Source organism: Mercenaria mercenaria, chromosome 10 (genome assembly GCF_021730395.1).
Source record: "Mercenaria mercenaria strain notata chromosome 10, MADL_Memer_1, whole genome shotgun sequence".
Classification (NCBI taxonomy): domain Eukaryota; kingdom Metazoa; phylum Mollusca; class Bivalvia; order Venerida; family Veneridae; genus Mercenaria; species Mercenaria mercenaria.
Window position 1 is genome coordinate 57,034,397 of NC_069370.1, and position 24,475 is coordinate 57,058,871.

General features: G+C 34.2%; 1 protein-coding gene across 1 annotated transcript; it reads left to right on the top strand.

The window, feature by feature from the left end:
* Positions 1-1,724: 1,724 nt before the first annotated feature.
* LOC123561475 (phospholipase A and acyltransferase 3-like) lies at positions 1,725-18,780 on the top strand. Its single transcript, XM_045353872.2, has 5 exons — positions 1,725-1,812; positions 5,587-5,735; positions 7,409-7,595; positions 8,497-8,626; positions 11,311-18,780. Exons 2-5 carry the CDS (start codon positions 5,624-5,626, stop codon positions 11,419-11,421), a joined length of 540 nt encoding a protein of 179 aa, XP_045209807.1. The 5' UTR covers positions 1,725-1,812; positions 5,587-5,623; the 3' UTR covers positions 11,422-18,780.
* Positions 18,781-24,475: the final 5,695 nt, after the last annotated feature.

Here is a 24,475-nt window from a genome sequence, read left to right on the forward strand (position 1 = left end):
GAATATTTCAACACTACAACATGTAAAATATTGTTTCCAGTCTTTTATAAATCTTAATATTTTTCTTATTGCAGTCACTAATTAAATCCTACTAAAGTGAATTACTGTCTGTATATTAACTCATTATATATCCAAGTTCTGTTTGTTTGTTTTCTTTTCTCACTGAAGTTGCAGCTTTTTATATTTTTATTTTTTCCTGTGCACCGCAGTGCTAGGCACTCCATTATTACTCCCTTGAACAGCACCCTGTAAAAAACAAAAATCATAATGTTGATTAAACCATCTACGTCAAATTGGTAACAATAACTAATGTATGAAATTAATTTTTGTCTGTATTTAACCAAGAAAAATATGTTAGAATTAACAAGAAATGTACAGAATTTAATACTCAACACAAATACCATCCGCCAGCTTTAGATATTAGTATTTAACATATGTTCAAATCATATGGATATAACATGCATACAGGACATAGAAAGAAATTCTGTATAAGATTCCATAACTTTATCAAAAAATATTTTTAAAAAAACTTCTACTTACAGTTTATAGCTGGAAGACCGGGTTTTTGTTAAACCTAGACCTATCACATGTATAATAGTTTCCTTTACTTCACATGTCTAAAAAGCTAGAAATCTGGCCTAGAGAGTAAAATTGACCACATTTTCTGGGATTTCTTACATAACTCGGGTTAACGAGAGTTCATGCTCTGGAATATTCAACAGATTTATTGTAAACATTTTATGATTGTATAAAATTAGATATTTGTTAAAGAGTTAGTAAGGGTTTTTTTCAATACTTTTTTCACAATTTTTTCAAGGTAGTAGATTTGAAATAGTTCAAAATATCATTACGGCTGCGATAAGTTTTTAGTTTAATTAGCCCAAATTTAACTGATTACGAATTGGTGCAGAAAAGTGTTTAATAATTAATTAAATATTGCATGTTACAGCTACACAACCTGTGTATACCTGTGGGGGCTTGTGATAAAACAGTGACCTGTACAATATACAGTTATTATATTATTACTTCTAATGGACCAACGTTGGCCCAACGTTGGGCCAACAATGTTTTCTCTGTATAAGTCTTTCCCTGAAAATCAATATCGGGCCAATGCAGAGATATCTGTGACTGAAATTTAAAGTTGGTTCAACGTTGGCCCAACAGCTGTATTTACAATACTTATTAATCATTGTTGGGCCAACAGTGGCCCAACAACGATTATCCTTTGACGGTTTTCCGTCGTTGGCCCAATGACTTCATGTTTACAGGGAAGGAAGTCGCATATTAATTATGACGGATTTAGATACAATGTAGTCCTCAGTTTTGTTTTGTTTTTTTGCTCTGCAGAGATATTTTCCTTATTTTCAGATCACATGACAGATCTATGCTTGACATGTAGGTAAGCTTTTCACAATGAAATAATAACATAACATAATTTGTCATGGATACTTAGATCATACACCACCACTGCAATTTGGTGTCTCATTTTTTAACTGATTTTGCACTATTTGTGATTGACTGAAAATATTTTTTCTTGCATAAAACATAACCCCACTTTTCTTTTGATTTTGTATTTAGCACTGACAATATTCTTAAACAAAATGTAAGTTACAGACATTTTAAATGGGCCCTGGTGTTTACTGCAGCCATTGGAAATATGTAAGAACAGATATTTAGTGTGTTGTAACCTGTGCAATTTACGGTATATTCCGACTTACTGGAATTTAAACATGTACTACAGTTGACAACAACAACAACAACAGTCAGCTGACAGCTAGTCACAACATTTCTACTTTCGTTTTTATAAAAATGGTAAGCATATACTCAGAATTTTCAGTCTATAGATTTACAAGTTGAGAGTATGAAAACTGCAGAAATCACTTATGTCCTCAAAATCGCATTTTGAAATTAATAAGAGGTGATGAGACAAGCTTCAAAGCTGTTCTAAATTGATTCAAGCACAGGAACCTGAAATTCTATCTGAATAAAAAGAGCCCCTCTATATATAGTAAAAACACTTGTATATAGAGGGTGTCTTTATTATTCGGACTTGTGTTGACTTGATTATTGATAGAATTTCAGGTTCCTGTGATTCAAGGCAATGTCAGCCACTTTATCGCCGGTTGGAATTCGTGCCGACAGTGCTCTTTTTGACCATGCTTTACCCTATTCATTTCAAATGCAAATCAAACAAAAACTACTCTTGGCTAATACTAATACATATACCTTTCTAATGATACCCGGCCGAAAATAAAATTAACATTTTTACTAGTTGAAATTGTCGGTACATTAATATTTAATTATTTTTAGCTGGACTTTTCAAAGAATAAGTAGAACTATCCTACTCACCACGGCGTCGGCGTCACAACCTGGTTATGTTTTTCGTACCAGTCCACATTTTGACAAAGTCTTTTGAGATAAAGCTTTGAAACTTTCAATACTTGTTTACCATCACCATGTCCAGTTGTAGGCAAGAGTACATAACTCCATCAAGCATTTTGGTTGAATCATTGCCCCTTTTTGACTTAGAAATCTTGGTTAAGTTTTTCGTACCAGTCTACATTTTGACAAAGTCTTTTGAGATAAAACTTTGAAACTTTCAACACTTGTTTACCATCACCATGTCCAGTTGTAGGCAACAGTACATCAGGGCCTCCGCTGTCGATTGCCAATGTCGCCATTTGCGATAATTTTAAGAATTTGGCGCTAAATTTTGCAAACTGGCGAAAATAAGTGTTGCATAGTTTTTTTTCTCGTCATTTGTTTTTTTCCGTAGTGATATAAGCGGCCCAATAATTGGTTCCCGATACACGTGTTTACCTAGGCGCTGGTAGTGAATAAAATCGATAACCAGTCTAGGCGGTGTAATTTGACAATTCGACTGTTGAAGTTGGTTGACACTTTGAGAATATAGTTGCATAATAATGTGTGAACTGATGGTTAATCAGTAATCAAAACATCTGCCAGCTTGTATGTTTGAACTCTGCCGAGAATTCACCAAAATTAATGCCGATCACGGTGTACTTTATGTTTTGTGATTTTTACAAAAAAGATCGACATGTTTGTGGCATGCAGTTGTATGACTGACGAATTTTTAATAAGTACGAAAGATACATTTAATTTGTTACTTTTTTGCAAATATATTAGATAATTTTGTAATTCCTCAGTTTTCATAAAAGATTTTAACGATGAATCCGAAAACAAAAACACAACAGCCTCAATTTGTATCCTGGACCTGGTAAATTAATTTCTTTGAAATGTTCAGAAACTGGAAGATATCACTTGCTACCATGGCTTCTTAAAAATCATCAGATGAGTGTTCAACTCGACCTAAAATAGAAAAAATTCCGAATTTTCCTTTCCGAAAATAAATGAGTCCTGGAATATTGGTAATTCATGGATAGATATGATTCTTAAACTAAGGAAATGATATGTGTCATTTGTATCCAACTACAAATTGAATTTACTTCTACAATGAACTAATACATCTTCAAAAGAAATTATTTACTATATTTTATTTCTCTATGCACAATCTGACAGCCAAATAAGAGAAATAAAAGTGGCTCAGAACTTTGGCTCAAAAATGGCACTAAAGTGGCTCCAACTTTTTCAAATTGGCGAAAAGGTTGGGGACAAGTATGAAAAACCCAGAGGAGGCCCTGGTACATAACTCCATCAAGCATTTTGGCTGAATTATGGCCCCTTCTGACTTAGAAATCTTGGTTAAGGTTTTCGTACCAGTTTATATTTTGTGTAAAGTGTTTGACATATGGCTTTCAAACTTTTATATCTTGTTCAGTATTATAGTCTCTATCAATAGGCAAGAGTACATAACTCTGTCGTCTTTTTTGGCTGAATTATGGCCCTTTTTGAACTTGGAAATATGTCCATGTTTTGTCAAGACTATTTGACATATGGCTTTTAAACTTTAAACACTTGTTTATCATTATGATTTCCATCTTTAGGCAAGAGTACATAACTCTGACAACTATTTTGGCTGAATTATGGCCCTATTTGGACTTTGAAATTTTTGTCAAAACTATTTGAACTGTGGCTTTGAAACTTTTAACACTAATATGTCAACATGATTTCCATCTGTAGGCAAATGTACATAACTCTGTCAACTATTTTGACTGAATTATGACCCTTTTTGGACTTGGAAATTAGTTAAATTATTCATACAAGTCCATATTTTGCCTAACATATAACTTATCATATTTGCCATCATGGTCACACATTGCCATTTAGTGCAAGACTAATCGAAATCCATAAATACAGGAACATTTTTTGTTTAATCCATTTTTTCTTTTGTCTGAAAATCTATGGAAATATTTTTACCCCATTCTTCAATCAATTCTTTGAATAGTCGAGCACGCTGTCATCCGACAGCTCTTGTTATAATTTCTCAGCAACTACAGAACACGGAAAATCCGGCCAACATGTGACATAAACAGATTTTTCTAATGCACATTTTGATTGGATCGCTGTGTCCAGTCTAGCCTTACTCCTTTGGCTTATCATGGTTACTTATTTTATGATCTGATATTTTATAGTTGTCATCCCGCTAAGCCTTACCGGTGTCTGCATTTTACTGTTAGGAAAACGAGGACTTTAAAACATCCAGACAAGTCAGACACCGGTTTCAGTAACAACAGACTGCTGATATAACTATTACACTAAATTACAGAAATAAAACGCAAAATAAACATTCATAAAATGTCAGAAAATCATAAAAATACTTTGTACATGTACCAGAAAACATTCCGAACAGATTTTATTGTTTTTCGGGATTTCCTAACAGAAATATGCAGAATAAGTTTGGACGTGGCGGAGACAGTGACAGTAAAAAAATATGCTGTCCCTAAACATCCTAATATTTGGACTACGTCCAGTCATAAATGGAAACTTCGCAAATTTGGTAGGAATCACCTGAAATTACCACTATGATGCGTCATTGACTCGCAACACAGTCTCAATTCAATTATATTTTTACTGATTTTCGCAGCTTAGTATGTTTCTTCTGCAGAAAATTTTTGCCCATTTTATGGGAGTTTCAATGGATGTGTTTTAAACTGAATATGCGAAATCGCGCATCGCGCCCTCCTTTCCTTACTACTGACTTGTCATGAAATAAGTCATCCTGATAAGCCAAATAAGGAAGGCAAATATTGGATATTCAAAATTAACAAAATTAATGGAACAGGGAATTATGTCTGTATATAGTTAATATATATCTAACGTAAAGAACATTTGAATTATTTGAAAATTTATTATAAAACTATAGGTAAGTCCTGTATTAATCTAACCAAGATAATCCTTGCTTACAGTGTTGTTATCCAGTTATCATATTATTTGACCCTCTATATATCATGTATAGATTCTATAATGTTAATTTCTTAAATATAATTGGCTTCATGAACTGCATTCTTTTAGAGAAGAGGACCAAAGGTAGGGAAGGGGTATCTTGGTAAACCTGTCCAAACCTTTCACAGAAAAGAACAGGCGCAAAAAATATATTGCTTTTAAACTGCTTTTAACTGAACATAAATTGACAATCGTATTTATTTATTAAAGCTTTACTTACAGAGTGTGATGTAAAGCTCCATGAGAAGAGCATTGTACAATGGCAGCGCTGGCAGTTCAACAACACAACAGTACTGTCTTTGAGACTCTTGAAAGAGGCGATCTTGTTGAGTTCCACAGGGGAGTGTACTCACACTGGGCTGTTTATGCTGGTAAGTTTCTTTAAAAGACTTGATCTTGTTAAGTTTCACAGGGGAGTGTACTCACACTGAGCAGTTTGTGCTGGTAAGTGTCTTTAAAAGACGGGATCTTGTTGAGTTCCACAGGGGAGTGTACTCACACTGAAGAGTTTATGCCAGGTCATTACACAACTGTTAAATAGTGTGCATTATTTTATAATAATGCATGGACTTGAAAAACCATGATAGAACCCCAAAAAAGGTTGTAATGATATTTTTAAAAGTTCTTATTTATGTCTCCCCTAAACTGGGGAAGACATATTGTTTTTGCCCTATCTGTTTGATCATTAACTGGAGAATCATTTCTTCTTGAACCTTCACACTCCATAGGGTGATGGGGCTTATGAAGTAGATTGGTGGGGGTCACTCCATCAAAGGTCAAGGTCACAGGGGCTTGAACATGGAAAACCATTTCCATTAACTTGAGAACCACCTGTCCCATAATGTTGAAACTTTATAATGTTGATTTGACACACAGAGAAGATGACTCATAATGATTTTGGATTCACTTGATTAAAAGTCAAGGTCACAGGGGCCAGAATCCGTCACACTTTATTTCCGATCAATAGCTGGAGATCCATTTGACATAGAAGCTTCAAACTTTATAGATTGATATGGCTTATGGAGAAGATGACCTCAGTCGATTTTGGGATGATTCCATTAAAGGTCAGGGTCACAGGGGCCTGAACATTGAAAACTGTTTCTGATAAATAACTTGAGAACCATATGACCCATAGTGTTGAAACTTCATAGGATAATTGGACATGCAGAATAGATGACCTTATTGCTTTTAGGGTCACTCAATCAAAGGCCAAGGTCACAGGGACTAGAACATGGAAAACCATTTCCAATCAATAACTGGAGAACTGTTTGACCTAGAACCTTCATACTTTATAGACTGAATGGGCTTATGGAGTAGATGACCCTGTAGTTTTTGGGGTCACTCCATCTAAAGGTCAAGGTCAGAGGGGCCTGAACATGGAAAACCTTTTCCGATCACTAACTTGAGAACAATTTGACCTTGAACCTTCAAAATTAATAGGGTGATAAGGCTTACAGTGCAGAACTGCAATTGACCCTTATTATTTTGGGGTCTTTCCATCAAAGATCAAGGTCACATGGAAACCTGTTTCCGATCAATAACTTGAGAGCCAGAACTTTTAAACTTCATGGGATTATTGGACTTGCCTATTAGACAGTCCCTATTTATCTTGGGGCCATTCTGTCAGAGGTCAAGGTCACAGGGGACAGAACATGGAAAAGTGTTTCCAATCCATAACTTGAGAACCACTTGACCCAAAACATTGATACTAAATGGGATGATTGGACATGCTGAGTAGATGATCCTAATTGCATTTCATTCATAAAGCCCAACATCAGTGTCTCTTTGACTTTTGCTTCTGTCCCCTGTTGACTTTTTGCCTATTACTGCTGTGCTTTGGGGGAGACATGTGCTTTTTTACAAAAGCATCTTCTAGTTTTTATTATCGTTGGGGTATGATTTTTTTGAAATAAGAAAAAAAGTTAAGTTGAACAAGGCCACATGAAATAAGAGTTATTGTTAAACTGAATATTGAATTGAAAGTTGTAAAAATAGTCTGTGAATTATATTTTGATCTAAAGCCTGAACGTTCTTTATATTTCAGGTGAAGGGAAAGTGATTCACCTAGCAGGTGATGAAAATGATGGTTTAAATGCAAATGTCAACTCTGGCAGTTTGTTTACAATCTGTGGTACAAGATTTCGGAAAGCTTTCGTAAAAGTTGATGATTTCTGGAATGTTGTTTGTGACTCTAAAGTGTACAAGAATAATGATAAAGATAAAAAAATGAGGTGGGTAAAATGCAAGTTGCATGTAGCTAATGTGAACACCATTGGTAAGACTAAAATAAATGTATTTTTTGTGGAGAAGTTGTTGCTATGGACAGGTTTATTAACCATGAAGTACTTCTGATGGGGAAAATATCTGTCTTCAAAGGGAGGTGGTGGTGGTTAGGTAGTTCTGTAAGTTTGATAAGCCTAAAGTTATGATGTTACATCAGTTACCCAGATAACATATTGCAATAATAATAATAATAATAACAATGAATAAAACATGGAACCTACATATGGAATCGAATACCAATCTACGAAGTATTAGCAATTTGTGAATTTATAAGAATGATAATGTCACAGTCTAAAGATTAATAGAATGATAAAATTGCTGACATACGATATTAAGAATTCTGACATGACCTTATTTGTTTCCTATAAATAAAGGAGACAGAAAAATTGTGTGTTATTATTCAACAGTTCACTGTTTCGATGTCACAATTATTACATCATAGTGTCAGACGGCATAGTGGTGCTCTGGAAAACAGACAAATATTTCATGGATAACATCAAGGGCGTATATAATAATCCTTGATAATATGTTAAGAAATTTCAACATTATCCATTCAGTCTGTTGAACTATAATTATTATCTACTTCCATAAATAATCTTATTCAAAGACATTGAGTGTGCTAAGTAATATTTTAATCTTTAGCTTACTGCAGCAAGTGATTGACCAAGATCAGCGTGCTCATCCGTGTACTTCATAGTCTGCATTGTTAGCTATTCTGAGTCTATAAATTTTCAGTGAACACACCTTTGAATAATAAATGGTACTGCCCAAATTGAATGATAGACCAATCCATTTCAGAAATTAAGCAGGTTAAAGGTTAATTGTTCCAATTTTTCTTTCTTAATATAGTCCAAGTAAAGCAGAGGAGATCATTGAAAGAGCAATGAATATGGTTGGAGAAATAGGATACAATGTTCTCTGGAGTAATTGTGAACATTTTGCTTCCTACTGTAGATATGGAAAATCAAAGAGTGATCAGGTAATATCAGATTTGCTTTGTAATTGTGAACATTTTGCTTCCTACTGTAGATATGGAAAATCAAAGAGTGATCAGGTAATATCAGATTTGCTTTGTAATTGTGAACACTTTGCTTCCTACTGTGGATATGGAAAATCAAAGAGTGATCAGGTAATATCAGATTTGCTTTGTAATTGTGAACACTTTGCTTCCTACTGTAGATATGGAAAATCAAAGAGCATTCAGGTAATATCGGATTTGCTTTGTAATTGTGAACACTTTGCTTCCTACTGTAGATATGGAAAATCAAAGAGCATTCAGGTAATATCGATTGCTTTGTAATTGTGAACACTTTGCTCCTACTGTAGATATGGAAAATCAAAGAGCGTTCAGTAATATCGGATTTGCTTTGTAATGTAACATTTGCTTCATACTGTAGATATGGAAAATCAAAGAGCGTTCAGGTAAGATCGGATTTGCTTTGTAATCGTGAACATTTTGCTTCCTACTGTAGATATGGAAAATCAAAGAGCGTTCAGGTAAGATCGGATTTGCTTTGTAATCGTGAACATTTTGCTTCCTACTGTAGATATGGAAAATCAAAGAGCGTTCAGGTAATATCGGATTTGCTTTGTAATCGTGAACATTTTGCTTCCTACTGTAGATATGGAAAATCAAAGAGTGATCAGGTAATATCACAGTTGCTTTGTAATTGTGAAAACTTTGCTTCCTACTGTAGATATGGAAAATCAAAGAGTGTTCAGGTAATATCACAGTTGCTTTGTAATTGTGAACACTTTGCTTCCTACTGTAGATATGGAAAATCAAAGAGCGTTCAGGTAATATCACAGTTGCTTTGTAATTGTGAACATTTTGCTTCCTACTGTGGATATGGAAAATCAAAGAGCGTTCAGGTAATATCACAGTTGCTTTGTAATTGTGAACATTTTGCTTCCTACTGTAGATATGGAAAATCAAAGAGCGTTCAGGTAATATCACAGTTGCTTTGTAATTGTGAACATTTTGCTTCCTACTGTAGATATGGAAAATCAAAGAGTGATCAGGTAATATCACAGTTGCTTTGTAATTGTGAAAACTTTGCTGCTTACTATAAATATGGAAAATTTAAAAGTGATCAAGTGATGACAGTTGATTTATTATGTTTATGTAACTAGCAGCATAGAACTGGTACATGTAGATCTATATGAAAGATATTAATAGGATGGAAAGTGAACTAGAGGTGACTTTCTAAATCACATGGAATTGTTTTATAATATTCCATTAACAAAGTATATGGGGGCTATCTTGGAAGTGTGCACATCAATCAGCTGGTCTGTGTCCCATTATTTTTGTGGCACAAAATCTTCTAAACCACTGGCAAGATTTTCATGTAACTAGCATTAATTCTTAACTTAACAAGACTATGTGCAGAGCACACAACCCAGGTCACTAGATCCAAGGTCAAGGTCACACTTTGAGGTCAAAGATCATATAGCTTAACTTTGTACCCTTTTATATCTTCTAAACCATTTTGACAATTTTCATTCAAATTAGCATCAATAATCTAACTCACCAAGACAACATGCAGAGCATTGAACCCACATTAAAAGTTCAAAGGTAACAGTCACTCTTGGATGTTAAAGATTAAATGATTCAACTTCTTGCAGAGCACATGGTCCATGTTGCTGGGTCTAAGGTCAAGGTTCAAAATCATAGCAAGGTCATAGTTCAAAATCAGATAGCTAATCTTTGTGTCTGCTTCATATCTCTTTAAATGCTTGGAAGATTTTCATAAAAACTACTTACAAAACTAAGTGCTTAATTGCTAACCTCATCAAGACAAACTGTTCACATTACAGGGGTCACAATGTCCTAGGTCAAAGTCACACATGAAAGTAAAACGTTAAATAGTAAATTTTTCTTAGCCCATCATTTTCTGAAAAAACTGAAAGGATCTTAATAAATTATTAACATTGTCAGGATGGCATGCAGAGTGCACAACCCAAGTTTTAAAGTCTAAGGTCAAGGTCACATTTGAAGGTTAAAGTTCATGATCTCAACATTTTACTTTCCCTGTATAAAAGTGGCATGGGTATTAATCATTTTTAGTGATAGCTCTAATTGAGAAGGTACACATATGATTTGTGACTTTTAGGGTGCTTTGCATTTCTCACACTTTGTTGCAAATTACTGACTTGGTTAAATTAAGTGAATCTTGAACCTAAACAGCCAGGGAAAGAGAAACTGTACTTGTCATTTATTCACTAGGTTAAGTCAATGAAAAACCTTCTTAGTTAACTCTCTATAGACATATTAGACATATGAGCCGTGCCATGGGAAAACCAACATAGTGGGTGTGCGACCAGCATGGATCCAGACCAGCCTGCGCATCCGCGCAGTCTGGTCAGGCTCCATGCTGTTCGCTTTTAAAGCCTATTGGAATTGGAGAAACTGTTAGCGAACAGCATGGATCCTGACCAGACTGCGCGGATGCGCAGGCTGGTCTGGATCCATGCTGGTCGCACACCCACTATGTTGGTTTTCCCATGGCACGGCTCATATATTTCCACTTGATCTGCATGAAATCTGGTCAGAATTTTTGTCTTTCTGGGATCTAGGTCAGACTGGGTCACATTTGGCCAGATGATAAATGAAGAGTTTTTATTGCTGTCTTATTAATTTTGTTGTTGTCTTTCGTTTTTTAGGCTGACAAGTTTCTTACGTGGGCAGCAATCGGGACCATCACTGCTGCTATTCTAGGGCTTGCCCTCGGAAGCAAATCAAAGGAGAAGAAAGAAAAGGAACAAACTGAATGAAAAAAGACTGAAATAAACATTGGATTAAGTAAACAGAAAATGGATGCTTTCAAGTTATTTAGGTTTACTGTTTTTTATAGGCTATGTTTTTTTAAAAGCCAGGATAAGTACGAGGGTTGATCCAAAAGTAATGTCATATGCATAAAAAAGAGAAAATTGACTACAGAAACTATTGAAAGCATGGTAATGACAAACGCTGCTAGTCACTGATGCGATTGATGATAAAAAGCATTATTTTTTCACTGAGTAATACCAAGCGTTAATAGTACTTCACAAACTTAAATATGCAATGGCATCACTAAAGTTTTTTTGGCACATGGCAGAGAGACGTTACTTCACATCATTATAAAATCAAATGAAGTTGCGTGTTATTATTGAGTTGATATATGATTGTCTTTGTTTTTTCATTTTTCTGTTTACTGTAAAAGCAGAAATTTTCATGAGGGTTTAATTTTCGCTATATTGGCTAGGCCCAACATATTGTGAAAATTAATCCTTGCGTAAATATTCACCATTAGTATAATTCAAATTCATGTAGGATACCAATTTTACAATTTCGCTTATATAAAACCTCGCAAACGTAACTCAAAATTTCAAATTTGTGAAATTTTGACCCAGCGAAAATGTGCGTTTACAGTAGTTAACAAGCAGTATTTATGTGAGAGGCAAAAATGCAAAGTCAGTATACTTTGAATTACTAGTCAGTATACTTTGAATTACTATGTTTTTAAAACAAAACAACCCTAGACAAAAATATTTACTTATGTTATCAGGATTGAATAGGCATACATCTTGATATAATTTTCATAATATTACACGAAAAATAAATGCATCAAGGACACAGTGACATTACTTTTTAGATCAACCCTTCTAGTTGTGGTTTAAGATGTTTTTAGTTTTTTGTTTGATCGAATATGTAGCAACTTTGACCTTTACAGAACTGGCCAAAAGTTTCATAAACAGCACTCTACATTAATGCTTCTGAAAAATGACCCAGTTAACAACTTCTGTCTGTACAGTTAAACTTTGAGTCATTAAACAAAATATGTTATAGAGTGATATTGCCGTAAGTTCAAATGAAGAATGGTGTCAGATTACCCGCGTTTGACTTAACAAAATGTTTGACTGTATTTGTTGTATATTGTTGTATACTCTAAACTGTCAGTGGTTCATTTATAAAATAAGTCTTGAAATTACCAGTCAAAAATTTAATGTATTTGTACAGTGTTTTTATACAAGGACTAAGTACTGAGTTAATATTTGCGTCAAAAGATCAAAATGTCTTAACTGCCTGAAAATGCTCTCTTTCTATCAAGTGGTTGTGTATTTAAGGGATATTTTGTACATCATAAATGGTTGCGATGAATGACTGTTGTGTACTCCTACTGAATGAGAATTTACATATATTTATCTTTTACATGTTTACATTTTTTGACTGTTGTTCTTGTTGTTGGGATTGATATTTTTTCGTTGTTTTATTCTGGGGTAATTTATAGAAAGTTTGTTTTGTATTTTTATTTATATAATATAGCATAAAATGCTTTTTGTGTTTTACATATGCATCATTTTTAACATATCATTTATGGTCGGGTTTGAAATATTTATTTGTCACCTAAGCATTATGCTTTTTGTCTTTTTACATATATCTTTTTTACACATATCATTTTTGGTTAGGTTTTAAATGTATTTTTGTCACTTAAGCATTATGCTTTTTGTCTTTTTACATATATCTTTTTTACACATATCATTTTTGGTTAGGTTTGAAATGTATTTTTGTCACTTAAGCATTATGCTTTTTGTCTTTTTATATACATTTTTTATACCTATCATTTTTGGTTGGGTTTGAAATGTATATAAGCTAACCTAAGGTAAGGTGAGGTATTTAGATCACACTTTCATCCATCATTGTCTGTTTATCAAATTCCTGTACATCATATTTCTGAAACAGCAGGAATGGTTTCATTTTCATTTCACAGGGTTTTCCCTCTACTTCTAAGAAATGTACATGATCAGACTTTCAATTGATACAAAGAAATTGATAGATAAGAACAAAACTGATCTTGGTGCTTCTAAATCAATATGCCCTTATACCACTTCCAGTTTATCCCCACAAAATGGTTCCTGTGTCCCTTAGATCACTTCAGTTTGTCCCCACAAAATGGTTCTTGTGTCCCTTAGACCACTTTCAGTTTGTCCCCGCAAAATGGTTCTTGTGTCCCTTAGATCACTTCCAGTTTGTCCCCTCAAAATGGTTCTTGTGTCCCTTAGATCACTTCCAGTTTGTCCCCACAAAATAGTCTCTGTGTCCCTTAGATCACTTCCAGTTTGTCCCCACAAAATGGTTCTTGTGTCCCTTAGATCACTTCCAGTTTGTCCCCTCAAAATGGTTCTTGTGTCCCTTAGATCACTTCCAGTTTGTCCCCTCAAAATGGTTCTTGTGTCCCTTAGATCACTTCCAGTTTGTCCCTTCAAAATGGTTTTTGTGTCCCTTAGATCACTTCAGTTTGTCCCCACAAAATGGTTCTTGTGTCCCTTAGATCACTTCAGTTTGTCCCCACAAAATGGTTCTTGTGTCCCTTAGATCACTTCAGTTTGTCCCCACAAAATGGTTCTTGTGTCCCTTAGATCACTTCAGTTTGTCCCCACAAAATGGTTCTTGTGTCCCTTAGACCACTTTCAGTTTGTCCCCTCAAAATGGTTCTTGTGTCCCTTAGATCACTTCCAGTTTGTCCCCACAAAATAGTCTCTACGTCCCTTTAAGTTAGATCATTTCCAGTTTGTCCTGACAAAATGGTCTCTGTGTCCTTTAGACCACTACCAGTTTGTCCCCACAAAATGGTCTCAAGGTAGAGTTTAACGTAACTTTATCAGTAAAAATTCTTTATTCTTAAAATCTGATGATCTCCTTGAAAGCATAGTTCATAATTTGATACAACATCACAGAAATAATCAGTAGTTTACCCTAAATAGCTGTGAGTAAAGTGACCTGTATCAAAGTATTGCAGCCGGTTGTTGTATCCTTGCCGCAACACAATAAAAGTGATATCTGCATAATTATGTGTTCTCAATTTGAAAAGGAAGATCTTTTATTTTGAAGAATGAGTACAAATTATCTAAAGTCTGATTCAATTTGAAAGCACCTGGATGATTCAGTGAATCAGGGATATCATGTGTTTCTTAGATTTGTTCTATTTGTTGACTTTGGTATAAAAATTTGTAATATGAATACACTACACTGTCGCTGTGCTACTCGTGATATAATCATCTGCAATACAAGCAATATTTGGTTAACATGACATGCTTACTTTTATTTATGGGGCTAATGGCCTTATTGGTAAGTGGTAATGATCTTAAAATTTAACACAGTAATTACTGTATATTTGTGAGAGGTATTGTATATTTTAGAGATTTTTATCATTTATCTTTGTCAGATAAAGGAATCTAAATTTTTTGAGTAAGGGCTAAATATTTTGCCAGAAGGAAAATGGCAGTTACACACAATTTTAGTTTAGGTCTGAGCACTTTGTGCTGAGGTGACATCTAGGGAAATAATAACAAGGCCATATCAGTCGTGGAACTTGCAACAAAACACTTGGGTGAGCGATATTCCTTTTTAGCTCGACTATTCGAAGAATAAGTAGAGCTATCCTACTCACCACGGCGTCGGCGTCGGCGTTGGCGTCGGCGTCGGCGTCACACCTTGGTTAAGTTTTTCGTACCAGTCCACATTTTGACAAAGTCTTTTGAGATAAAGCTTTGAAACTTTCAACACTTGTTTACCATCATCATGGCCAGTTATAGACAAGAGCACATAACTCCATCAAGGATTTTGGCTGAATTATGGCCCCTTTCGACTTGGAAATCTTGGTTAAGTTTTTCGTACCAGTTCATATTTAGACAAAGTCTTTTGAGATAAAGCTTTGAAACTTTCAACACTTGTTTACCAGCACCATGTCCAGTTATAGGCAAGAGTACATAACTCCATCAGGGATTTTGGCTGAATTATGGCCCCTTTCGACTTGGAAATCTTGGTTAAGTTTTTCGTACCAGTTCATATTTAGACAAAGTCTTTTGAGATAAAGCTTTGAAACTTTCAACACTTGTTTACCAGCACCATGTCCAGTTATAGGCAAGAGCACATAACTCCATCAAGGATTTTGGCTGAATTATGGCCCTTTTTGACTTAGAAATCTGGGTTAATATTAAGTACCAGTTCATATTTTGACAAAGTCTTTTGAGATAAAGCTTTGAAACTTTCAACACCTGTTTACCATCACCATGTCCAGTTATAGGCAAGAGTACATAACTCCATCAAGGATTTTTGCTGAATTATGGCCCCTTTTGACTTAGAAATCTTGGTTAAGTTTTTCGTACCAGTTCATATTTTTTGTAAAGTGTTTGACATATGGCTTTGAAACTTTTATCACTTGTTTAGTATAATAGTCTCTATCTGTAGGAAAGAGAACATAACTCTATCATCTATTTTGGCTGAATTATGGCCCTTTTTGGACTTTGAAATTGGTTCTGTTTTCATACAAGTCCATGTTTTGTCAAAACTATTTGACATATGGCTTTTAGACTTTGAACACTTGTTTATTATTATGATTTCCATCTGTAGGCAAGAGTACATAACTATTTTGACTGAATTATGGCCCTTTTTGGACTTTGAAATTGGCTCATATATTGCCATTTAGTGCAAGACTTATCGAAATCAAAGTAATACAGGAACATTGTTTGTCTAATCTATTTATTTCTTTTGTCTGAATATCCGTGGAAATATTTTGACCCTGTTCTTCAATCAATTCGTCGAATAGTCGAGCGCGCTGTCATCAGACAGCTCTTGTTGTTGTTACTTGTTCGTAATGTTGTGATAGACATTCTCCTACAAATATCTTGAATCAAAAATCTTAAGTTAAATTTAGATTAAACCCTTTAGATCTGTACACTGTGTTGTGATATTTAAATCTGTATACTTTTGTTGTGATAGTCTTACCAGGTTTACCTTTTATTTAGACTTGTGTTATAAAGTTAAATATATGTAGAGTTATGATTTGATATTGTTTGTACCTTATTTATTACTTACTTGTTGAAAACTAGTTTTGTTGACAGGGGTTGTGCTGTATTCATCAGCCTGTTACATTCATGTCAGATAATCATTTAACCATGTGTGGAGGGATTTTAAATAACTAGATATTATATTGATAAACTTTCCCTACTTTAGATAAGTAACAGACTATATATTGTTTTGTAGAACTCAGGGCATCCGCTGGGAATTTAAAAGTTGGAGCCACCAGTTTAGCCACTTTCAAAATTTTGGAGCAACTTTTGAGCCAATCCATTTTTTATGCATAAAGATGGGATATGTATATAAAATAAAAAACATAACACTTGTTACTCTTACTATCCATTTAAGGTCTATCTTTTGTGTTTTATATTTTCTTATGAGAAATATAAATAACAAGTTTAAGTCTTTTTATCAGTGAAGGTACAATATCAAGTTAGCATGCTTATTAATAACACAATCTCATATTCTTCGTATTTCAACTTTCAACAGACTCTTTTAAACGGAAAGATGTGCATTTATAGGGAATTTTCAAGAGCTCTTAAAAAGGGCAAGGTACCTTACTGTTAACAAGAGCTGTCCGTAAGACAGCCAAGCTCGACTATTCGAAATATTGTCCCAGAAGCAGGAAAATATTACCCGAAATGTTAAATATCAAAAGAGTTTTAAGTTATAAAGGGGTCATAATTTGACCAAAATGCATATCAGAGTTATGGGACTTGCTGCTATCAACTAGTTTTATAACCCCTAAGACACATGTGAAGTTTCAATTCAATATCTGCATTAGTTTTGGAGATAGTAACATGCATGTAAAACTTTAACCATAAATTTCTAAGTCCAAAAGTGGGCAAAATTTACCCAAAATACATGTCAGAGTTATGTGACTTGACCCAGTGAGGTTGGTTATTGACATAGAAAAAGAAAAAATAAGTTTCAAATCTATATGCCTTTTACTAATAGCTGTATGTACTTGCACACAAAACTTAACCCGAATTTTCTAAGTCCAAAAGGGGGCATAATTTGGCCAAAATGAAGGTCAGAGTTATGGGACTTGCTGCTGTCAACTAGTTTTATTACCCCGAAGACACATATGAAGTTTCAATTCAATATCTGCATTAGTTTTGGAGATAGTAACTTGCATGTAAAACTTTAACCGGAATTTTCTGAGTCGAAAGGGGGCATAATTTGCTCAAAATACATGTCAGAGTTATGGAATTCAAAGCTATATGCCTTTAAATGATAGCTGTATGTACTTGCATGCAAAAACTTAACCAAGGTATGATGCCGACGCCAGGGTGAGTACAATAGCTAGACTATTTTTCGAATAGTCGAGCTAAAAATGGGACATGGTGCATAGTGTGCGTTGCATACTTTTGTCTACAATAATCAAAAGGTAGATTTCCATGGTTTTGGGTTATAAATGTATCTTTTGTAAGTCACTGCATTGTGTATTATAGTATGCAAACACTCTTTATACAGAACTTAACATTTTATGATATTTCTAAACTGAACTGTTGTCTTTTGTTACCTAGACTTTGGGTTGTGATATTTTCATACCTTACTTTGTGACGGGAAATTCATGTAATACAATCCTGAAAGATATTATATTAGTTTTATATTAGTTATTTATTAAGAAGATATTTAGGCATTATCATGTGATATTATTTTTTTTCAAATTGTTCAAAGCTTAAGCTTGTCAAATTTCATTTATACATGACATTAATTGTCTTTCAAATTCTAGAAATACATGTACCATTTTTCAGAATATTTTCTGTTTGAATGTGTGAATACCTTCTGTAAGTGTTTTAAGTATAATTCAATTTGTTATTGTTTGAAATGTTATCATTTATATCAAAGTTTTGGAATTTTTAAGTTTGGAAAAACTTGAACGAGTTAAATGTGATTCAAAGCTAATCTTTTAATTAAACACCTACCAAATGACAAATAATTCTTTTTAATCTTGTATCTGATATTTAGGAGTGAGAAACCACAGTGGAATCACACTTTTCAGTTAGTATAAGTATTACTTCCGTAAAACATTTACCATTTACCAGGACAGTAATTTCTGCAAGAAATTTACACATTTGCAAGAACGTCAGTACATTAATTCAGTTTATGAGAGTATAGATCTATGCTTAAACACAGCTGAAAAAGTATAACTTAATGTTTACATTCTGCACTAAGTTTCATACAAATCTGTGGTATGATTAACATGTTACTTACCTTTGTTTAACTGTTAATATTATATTAATACAGGGTTACAGCATTTAGTATATAAATAAAGCTTTGTACATTTATTTAGGACTTCTTTTTTTCTGTTGTTCAGACCATTTCCTTACCTCACTTACAAAATAAGCAGGTTTCGAAAACATAATTAGACAAAAAGGTCACCTGAACCAGTTGTACAGGATTAATTGCAGGTTAAATTGATGGGCCATCAGTCGCAGTTTCATTAATTTTACACAAATTTACTCCTAAAACTACTGGTAACATTTATACCTGGCTTGTTATATATCACAAGTTTATTACACTCCCACAAACGAAGATGAGGGTGGGGGTATAGTGGAGTGAGCTTGTCGGTCCATTGGTTTTTATGGTTTCCAGACAATAACTCATGAAAGACTTGACAGATTGAAATAATGTTTGGTAAACATGTGTAACATCATAAAATACAGGTCAAGTACGACTTTGAGGCCAACAAGTTAAAGGTCAAGGTCACAATGACCGGGAACAGTTAAACGATTTCCAGATGATAACTTTAGTGCGCTTGGGCCTTGGGGTCATAAATTTTTGTACACAGGTGTAACATCATAAAATACAGGTCAGATTTGACTGAGGTGAAAGGTCAAGGTCGCAATGACCTGGAACTGTTAAACAGTTTCTGGATGATAACTTAAGAATGCATAGGCCTAGGATCATGAAAGTTGATAGAGAGGTTGATCATGACCAGCAGATGACTATTGATTTTGAGGTCAGTAGGTCAAAGGGCAAGGTATTATTGATCCAGAACAGTAGATTTTTTTTGCCAAATAACTAGACAATACTTTTGTCTAAGATCACATTTGATACAGAGGTCACTTATGACTACACAGGTTTAACGTCATAAAATATAGGTCAAGTTCGGCTTTGGCTACAAACTACCAATGTTTTGACATAATTATGGTCCTTTCCCAACTTAAAATTTGGACAAAAACTCTTGAAAGGCTTGACATATTTAAATAAATTTTGGTACACCGGTGTAACGTAATCAATTATAGGCCAAGTTTAACTTTACCTACAAATCACTATTTTTTATCATTTCCAACTTAAAATTTGCAAAACTTCTGATTTCCACACTCACGAAAGGATTGACAGATTTAAATGTATGGGTATGATATGTCACTCCTGTGACAGCTCTAGTTTTATTTAATCTTACGGCATCACCGGTAACCCATATGGGTGATTCTTGTACAAGACTGTAAGTGATTTTACTTGGAGGATAGTGCAAGATACCAAACTCCACAAACTTCCTTGGCTCATTGGCATGCCACCTGTACAGTACCCATACACGGGATTTTTGTTAATGATTGGAGGAGCAGGAGCTTGAAATCACAATTCGAGGGCTGAGCGCGAAACTATTGTATCTTGTTCTTTATTTATATACAGTTACAATAGTTTCGCGCTCAGCCCACGAATTGTAGGTTAGTCAGACAGTGTTACCATTGTTATAGAACATCATTCGTAACATTTGGTCATGAACCTCAAATGGTTCCGTTAAAGCGCACTGAAGGCCTGCCTTGGACAGACAAGATATTTGGTAACCGCCCTGGTAGCCTAGTGGAAGAGCGTCCGCTTTGAGTGCTGGAGATCGTGGGTTCGATCCCCGGCCGCGTCATACCAAAGACGTAAAAAGTGGTATTAGTAGCTTCCTCGCTTGGCGCTCAGCATTAAGAGGTTAGTGCTTGGACTGGTCAGCCCGGTGTCGGTATAATGTGACTGTGTGGGGTATCATGTCACGTGTCTACGATGTGATATTCTAGTGAGGCAGCACTATAAAGTTGGGCATTGTGCTCACTGCTACAAGTAGACACTGTCGTTTATATAACTGAAAATTTGTTGAAAAAGACGTTAAACCCGAACACACGTACACATGATCTCTGGATGGACGCTCTTAAATGTGTTTGAATCTATTCCACACAGAATTGCTTTGATTTAATCATATTTTATTGCTTCTGAACACATAATACATAGCACATATACATAATAAGTAACAAAAGCAAATGGGTTGGGCTACAAGTTATTGCAACATTAGAAGTCAGCCCTTCCCAAGTGCGTAACATTAATAGCAAATGAAAAATGAACGAGTGTATTAGTTTAATTAAGCATTCCTTATACAAAGATATATGATAGTGATAATAACTACAAAGATAAAAAGATGAAGGAGAAGAAAAGGAAGAAGAAGAAGAAGGGAAATATTATAATGATGATATCAATGTAGTAACAAAATGATAACCCTAATAGTATTTATGATAATAATTACACGATGATGTAGTAACAAAAAGATAACAATAATAGTATTTATGATAATAATTACACGGTGATGTAGTAACAAAATGATAACAATAATAGTACTTATGATAATAATTACACAATGATAATTAATAAATTTTAGTATTAGTCAAGTTATGGTTGTAATCATTATAGTTGAGCTAGAGAAGAAAAGAAAAAGAAATATATGCTGCTCTATATCCCCGAGTGTCTACCCAGTAATGACAAACATCCTGTCCCAAAGTAATGTAATAATGACAAGAGGACATAAGAAATACATTATGTACTGTCGAAACGTCTTGTATGTTTGATATAGTTTTGAACTTCTGTGAAAAGAGTAGTGTTATCTTCTATAGAAATATTATCATTGCCATATAAAAGCTTATTGACACTTAGTGGGTGAAATAATCTTGTTTTAGTAAAAAGTTCTCTTCTCTGATGTGAAAAACGAGTGCATTTAAAGAAATAGTGTTCTGCGTCTTCCGTTTCGGATCCGCAGTCGCAGTTTGGATTTTCTCTGATGTGATTATTAAACAAGTCGGCGTTTAGATTACTGCACTTGTTTCGTATCCTAGCATGAAACACAGAGTATCGTCTGTCACCAATTAAGTAAAAAGTAGGGAATTGTGGAGGCTTGAAAATTTCTTTAAGTTTACTTTTGAAAGCCGAAAGAGTTGGTAGTTGACGAGTTTCAATGTTCAGATCATTCCATAATTTTATTGCAGAGGGAATAGTAGATTGGGAGTAAATTTCAATACGCCTAGCTAAAGTTTCAAAATCGGCATTGTTTCTTAAATTGTACTGGTTTGAGTCATTCACGATCGATGGAAATAAATCTAGTAAATATGTTGGAAGATCATCATTTTTTCCTTTGTATATTAAAATTAATTTTTGTATTTTTCTGCGGTCAGAAAGAGAAACCCATCCAATTTCGTTAAGAAGTCTTTCTATTGATACTGAACGCGTTAGCCCAGTTACAATACGCGCTGCTTCAAGTTGAATCTTTTCTAATTGATCTTTTTCATAATTCGCACAGTTATCCCAAACAACAGAGGCATATTCTAGAACTGGTCTCAAGTAAGCTATATAGATTTTGTTTAAGGTGTGCCTTCTAAGTTTAAATTTCAGCGCTCTCATAGATCCTAGAATTTTTGCTGCCGACTTTACAATATTAGATATATGTTCGTGCCAAGATCCATCTTTAGAGAGTGTTATGCCAAGATGTTTGTGATAATCGACAAAATTTAACTGAGTATTTTCAAATAATAGATTAGGACATTGTCTACGCGCGAGGGAAAAGAACATAGCTTCTGTTTTTGTAGGATTAAATGTAACCAGCCATTGTTTTGACCATTCTGATATTTTTATAAGGTCAGAATTTAGAGAAAGTTCAATTTCGTGTATATCGGAAGACGAAGCGGCTAGAGAACTATCATCTGCAAATAATCGTGTCGTACTTATAAGTGAATCTGCGATGTCGTTAACGTATATTAGAAAGAGAAGAGGACCTAACACTGAGCCTTGAGGAACACCAGCTTTAAGCTCTTTAGAGTCTGAGAAAGAGGAATTAACGAAAACTTTTTGGCTGCGATTTGAAAGATAGTGAGTAATCCAGTCAATTAGTTTGCCTGAAAAGCCATGTTGTCTAAGTTTAAAAATAAGACCCTTATGCCAAACTCTATCAAATGCTTTTGATATATCACAAAAGACTATACATGTTGCTTTTTTTTCGTCAAAAGATTTGCAGATTTGGTTATAAATATCTATGAGTTGAAAAACTGTGGAATGTCCTGGTAGAAACCCTGATTGACTTTTGTATATTAAATTGTTTGACATTAAAAAATTGTGCATGTATTTAAAAATAACACGTTCCATGACTTTACCTACACAACTGATTAAAGAGATTGGTCTATAATTAGATGGGGTGTTACTTTCTCCTTTTTTGAAAAGTGGCATAACATTAGCTTGTTTCCAACAGTTTGGGTAAATGCCTTCTTGTACGGACCTGTTAAATAGAATAGTAAGTGGTTTTTTAACTGTGGATGCTGTTCCTTTTAACATACGATGGCTTATTTCGTCGGGTCCAGACGCTTTGTTTAATTGCAGGTTAGAAATAACATCAAATATATCTTGTTCTGAAATTGTTATATCATTTAGCAAAGAGTCTGTCTTGGCAATGAAAGATGGAAGAGAAACATTCGAATCATCTAAATTTGAAATAGACACAAAATAATTATTCAGAGTATTTGCCTTTTCAGTATCAGACACAGAAAAACTTTGGTCATTATTTATAAGAGTTGGGATAATGTTACTTCCTTTTGAGTTTTCTTTGACTAACATTTTAACAATTTTCCAATATTGACGCGGGTCTGTGTTGGTGAGGTCATTCAAGGTAAATTCTATATTACTGTAAAATAGCTCTTTTGCATGTTTTATCATATTATTTACTTTTTTGCGTGTACATTTATATTTGTGCCAATCAGAATCTTTTCCGGAACGAATTGCGGTGGTTTTCAGCCGATCACGTTGTCGCGAGGTTTTACGTATCTCTGAATTGTACCAAGGCTTGTCGTAAGGACGGACAGTAACAAAAGATGACGGTATACATGTTCTTGCTAATTCTAGAAATTTGCTAACAAAGGAGTCGCAGGCGTTATTAAGAGTATTGTCGTATAAAAAGGACCACTCAGTTGTTTGTATCAGATTATTAAACATTTCAAAATCGGCGCGTTTATAATTCCATACTTTTCTTTTAAAAGGTATATTACTTTGAAGGTTAATTTCAATATGTACATATGTACCGTAATGATCGCTTATATAATTTTCTGTTTTTAAAATACCGGCCTGAAACACCGAAATGCCATTTGAAACGGCTATAGGATCGATTAAGGTACTAGAGTTATTTGAGACGCGAGTTGCTTCTGTAATAAAATTAGTCATGTTATATATCATGAGCAAGTCGTTTAATTTTGTATTGGTGTCACTAAGTTGATTTTCATTTACATCTCCAACAAGAACAATGTTATTTGATATTTCGGTAGCTTTATCAATACATACAGCCAATCTGTCCCAAAAATCAACAGTATAATGAGGATGTCTGTAAATAGTGCCAATAAGGAAAGTATTGTTACGATCTTTAATTTCTATCCAAAGAGATTCAGGTAATATATTTTCTAATTCTAATATTCTTTTTGGCCTCAAAAAGGATGAAAGGTAGACTAGATATCCCCCAGAATAAGAGGTGTTGTCTTTACGAAACATTGTATCAAAACCTTCTAATTGTAAACTGTCGTTATTTACTTCGGCACACAAATGAGTTTCAGTGAAGCATAAAATATCGAAATCTAAGAAATTATCTGAAATATATTCTAATTTATGTCGTATGCTACGTATATTTTGATGGAGTATTGATAAACAGTGATTCGAGTTCTCATCCGGACCAGGGTTCAACTCAACATCTCCTGA

Coding starts and splice junctions, on each gene's coding strand:
- LOC123561475 (XM_045353872.2), top strand. CDS start 5,624: ATGGCAGCGCTGGCAGTTCAACAACACAACAGTACTGTCTTTGAGACT. Junction 5,736..7,408: donor ACACTGGGCTGTTTATGCTG/GTAAGTTTCTTT, acceptor TTTATATTTCAG/GTGAAGGGAAAGTGATTCAC. Junction 8,627..11,310: donor GAAAATCAAAGAGTGATCAG/GTAATATCAGAT, acceptor TTCGTTTTTTAG/GCTGACAAGTTTCTTACGTG.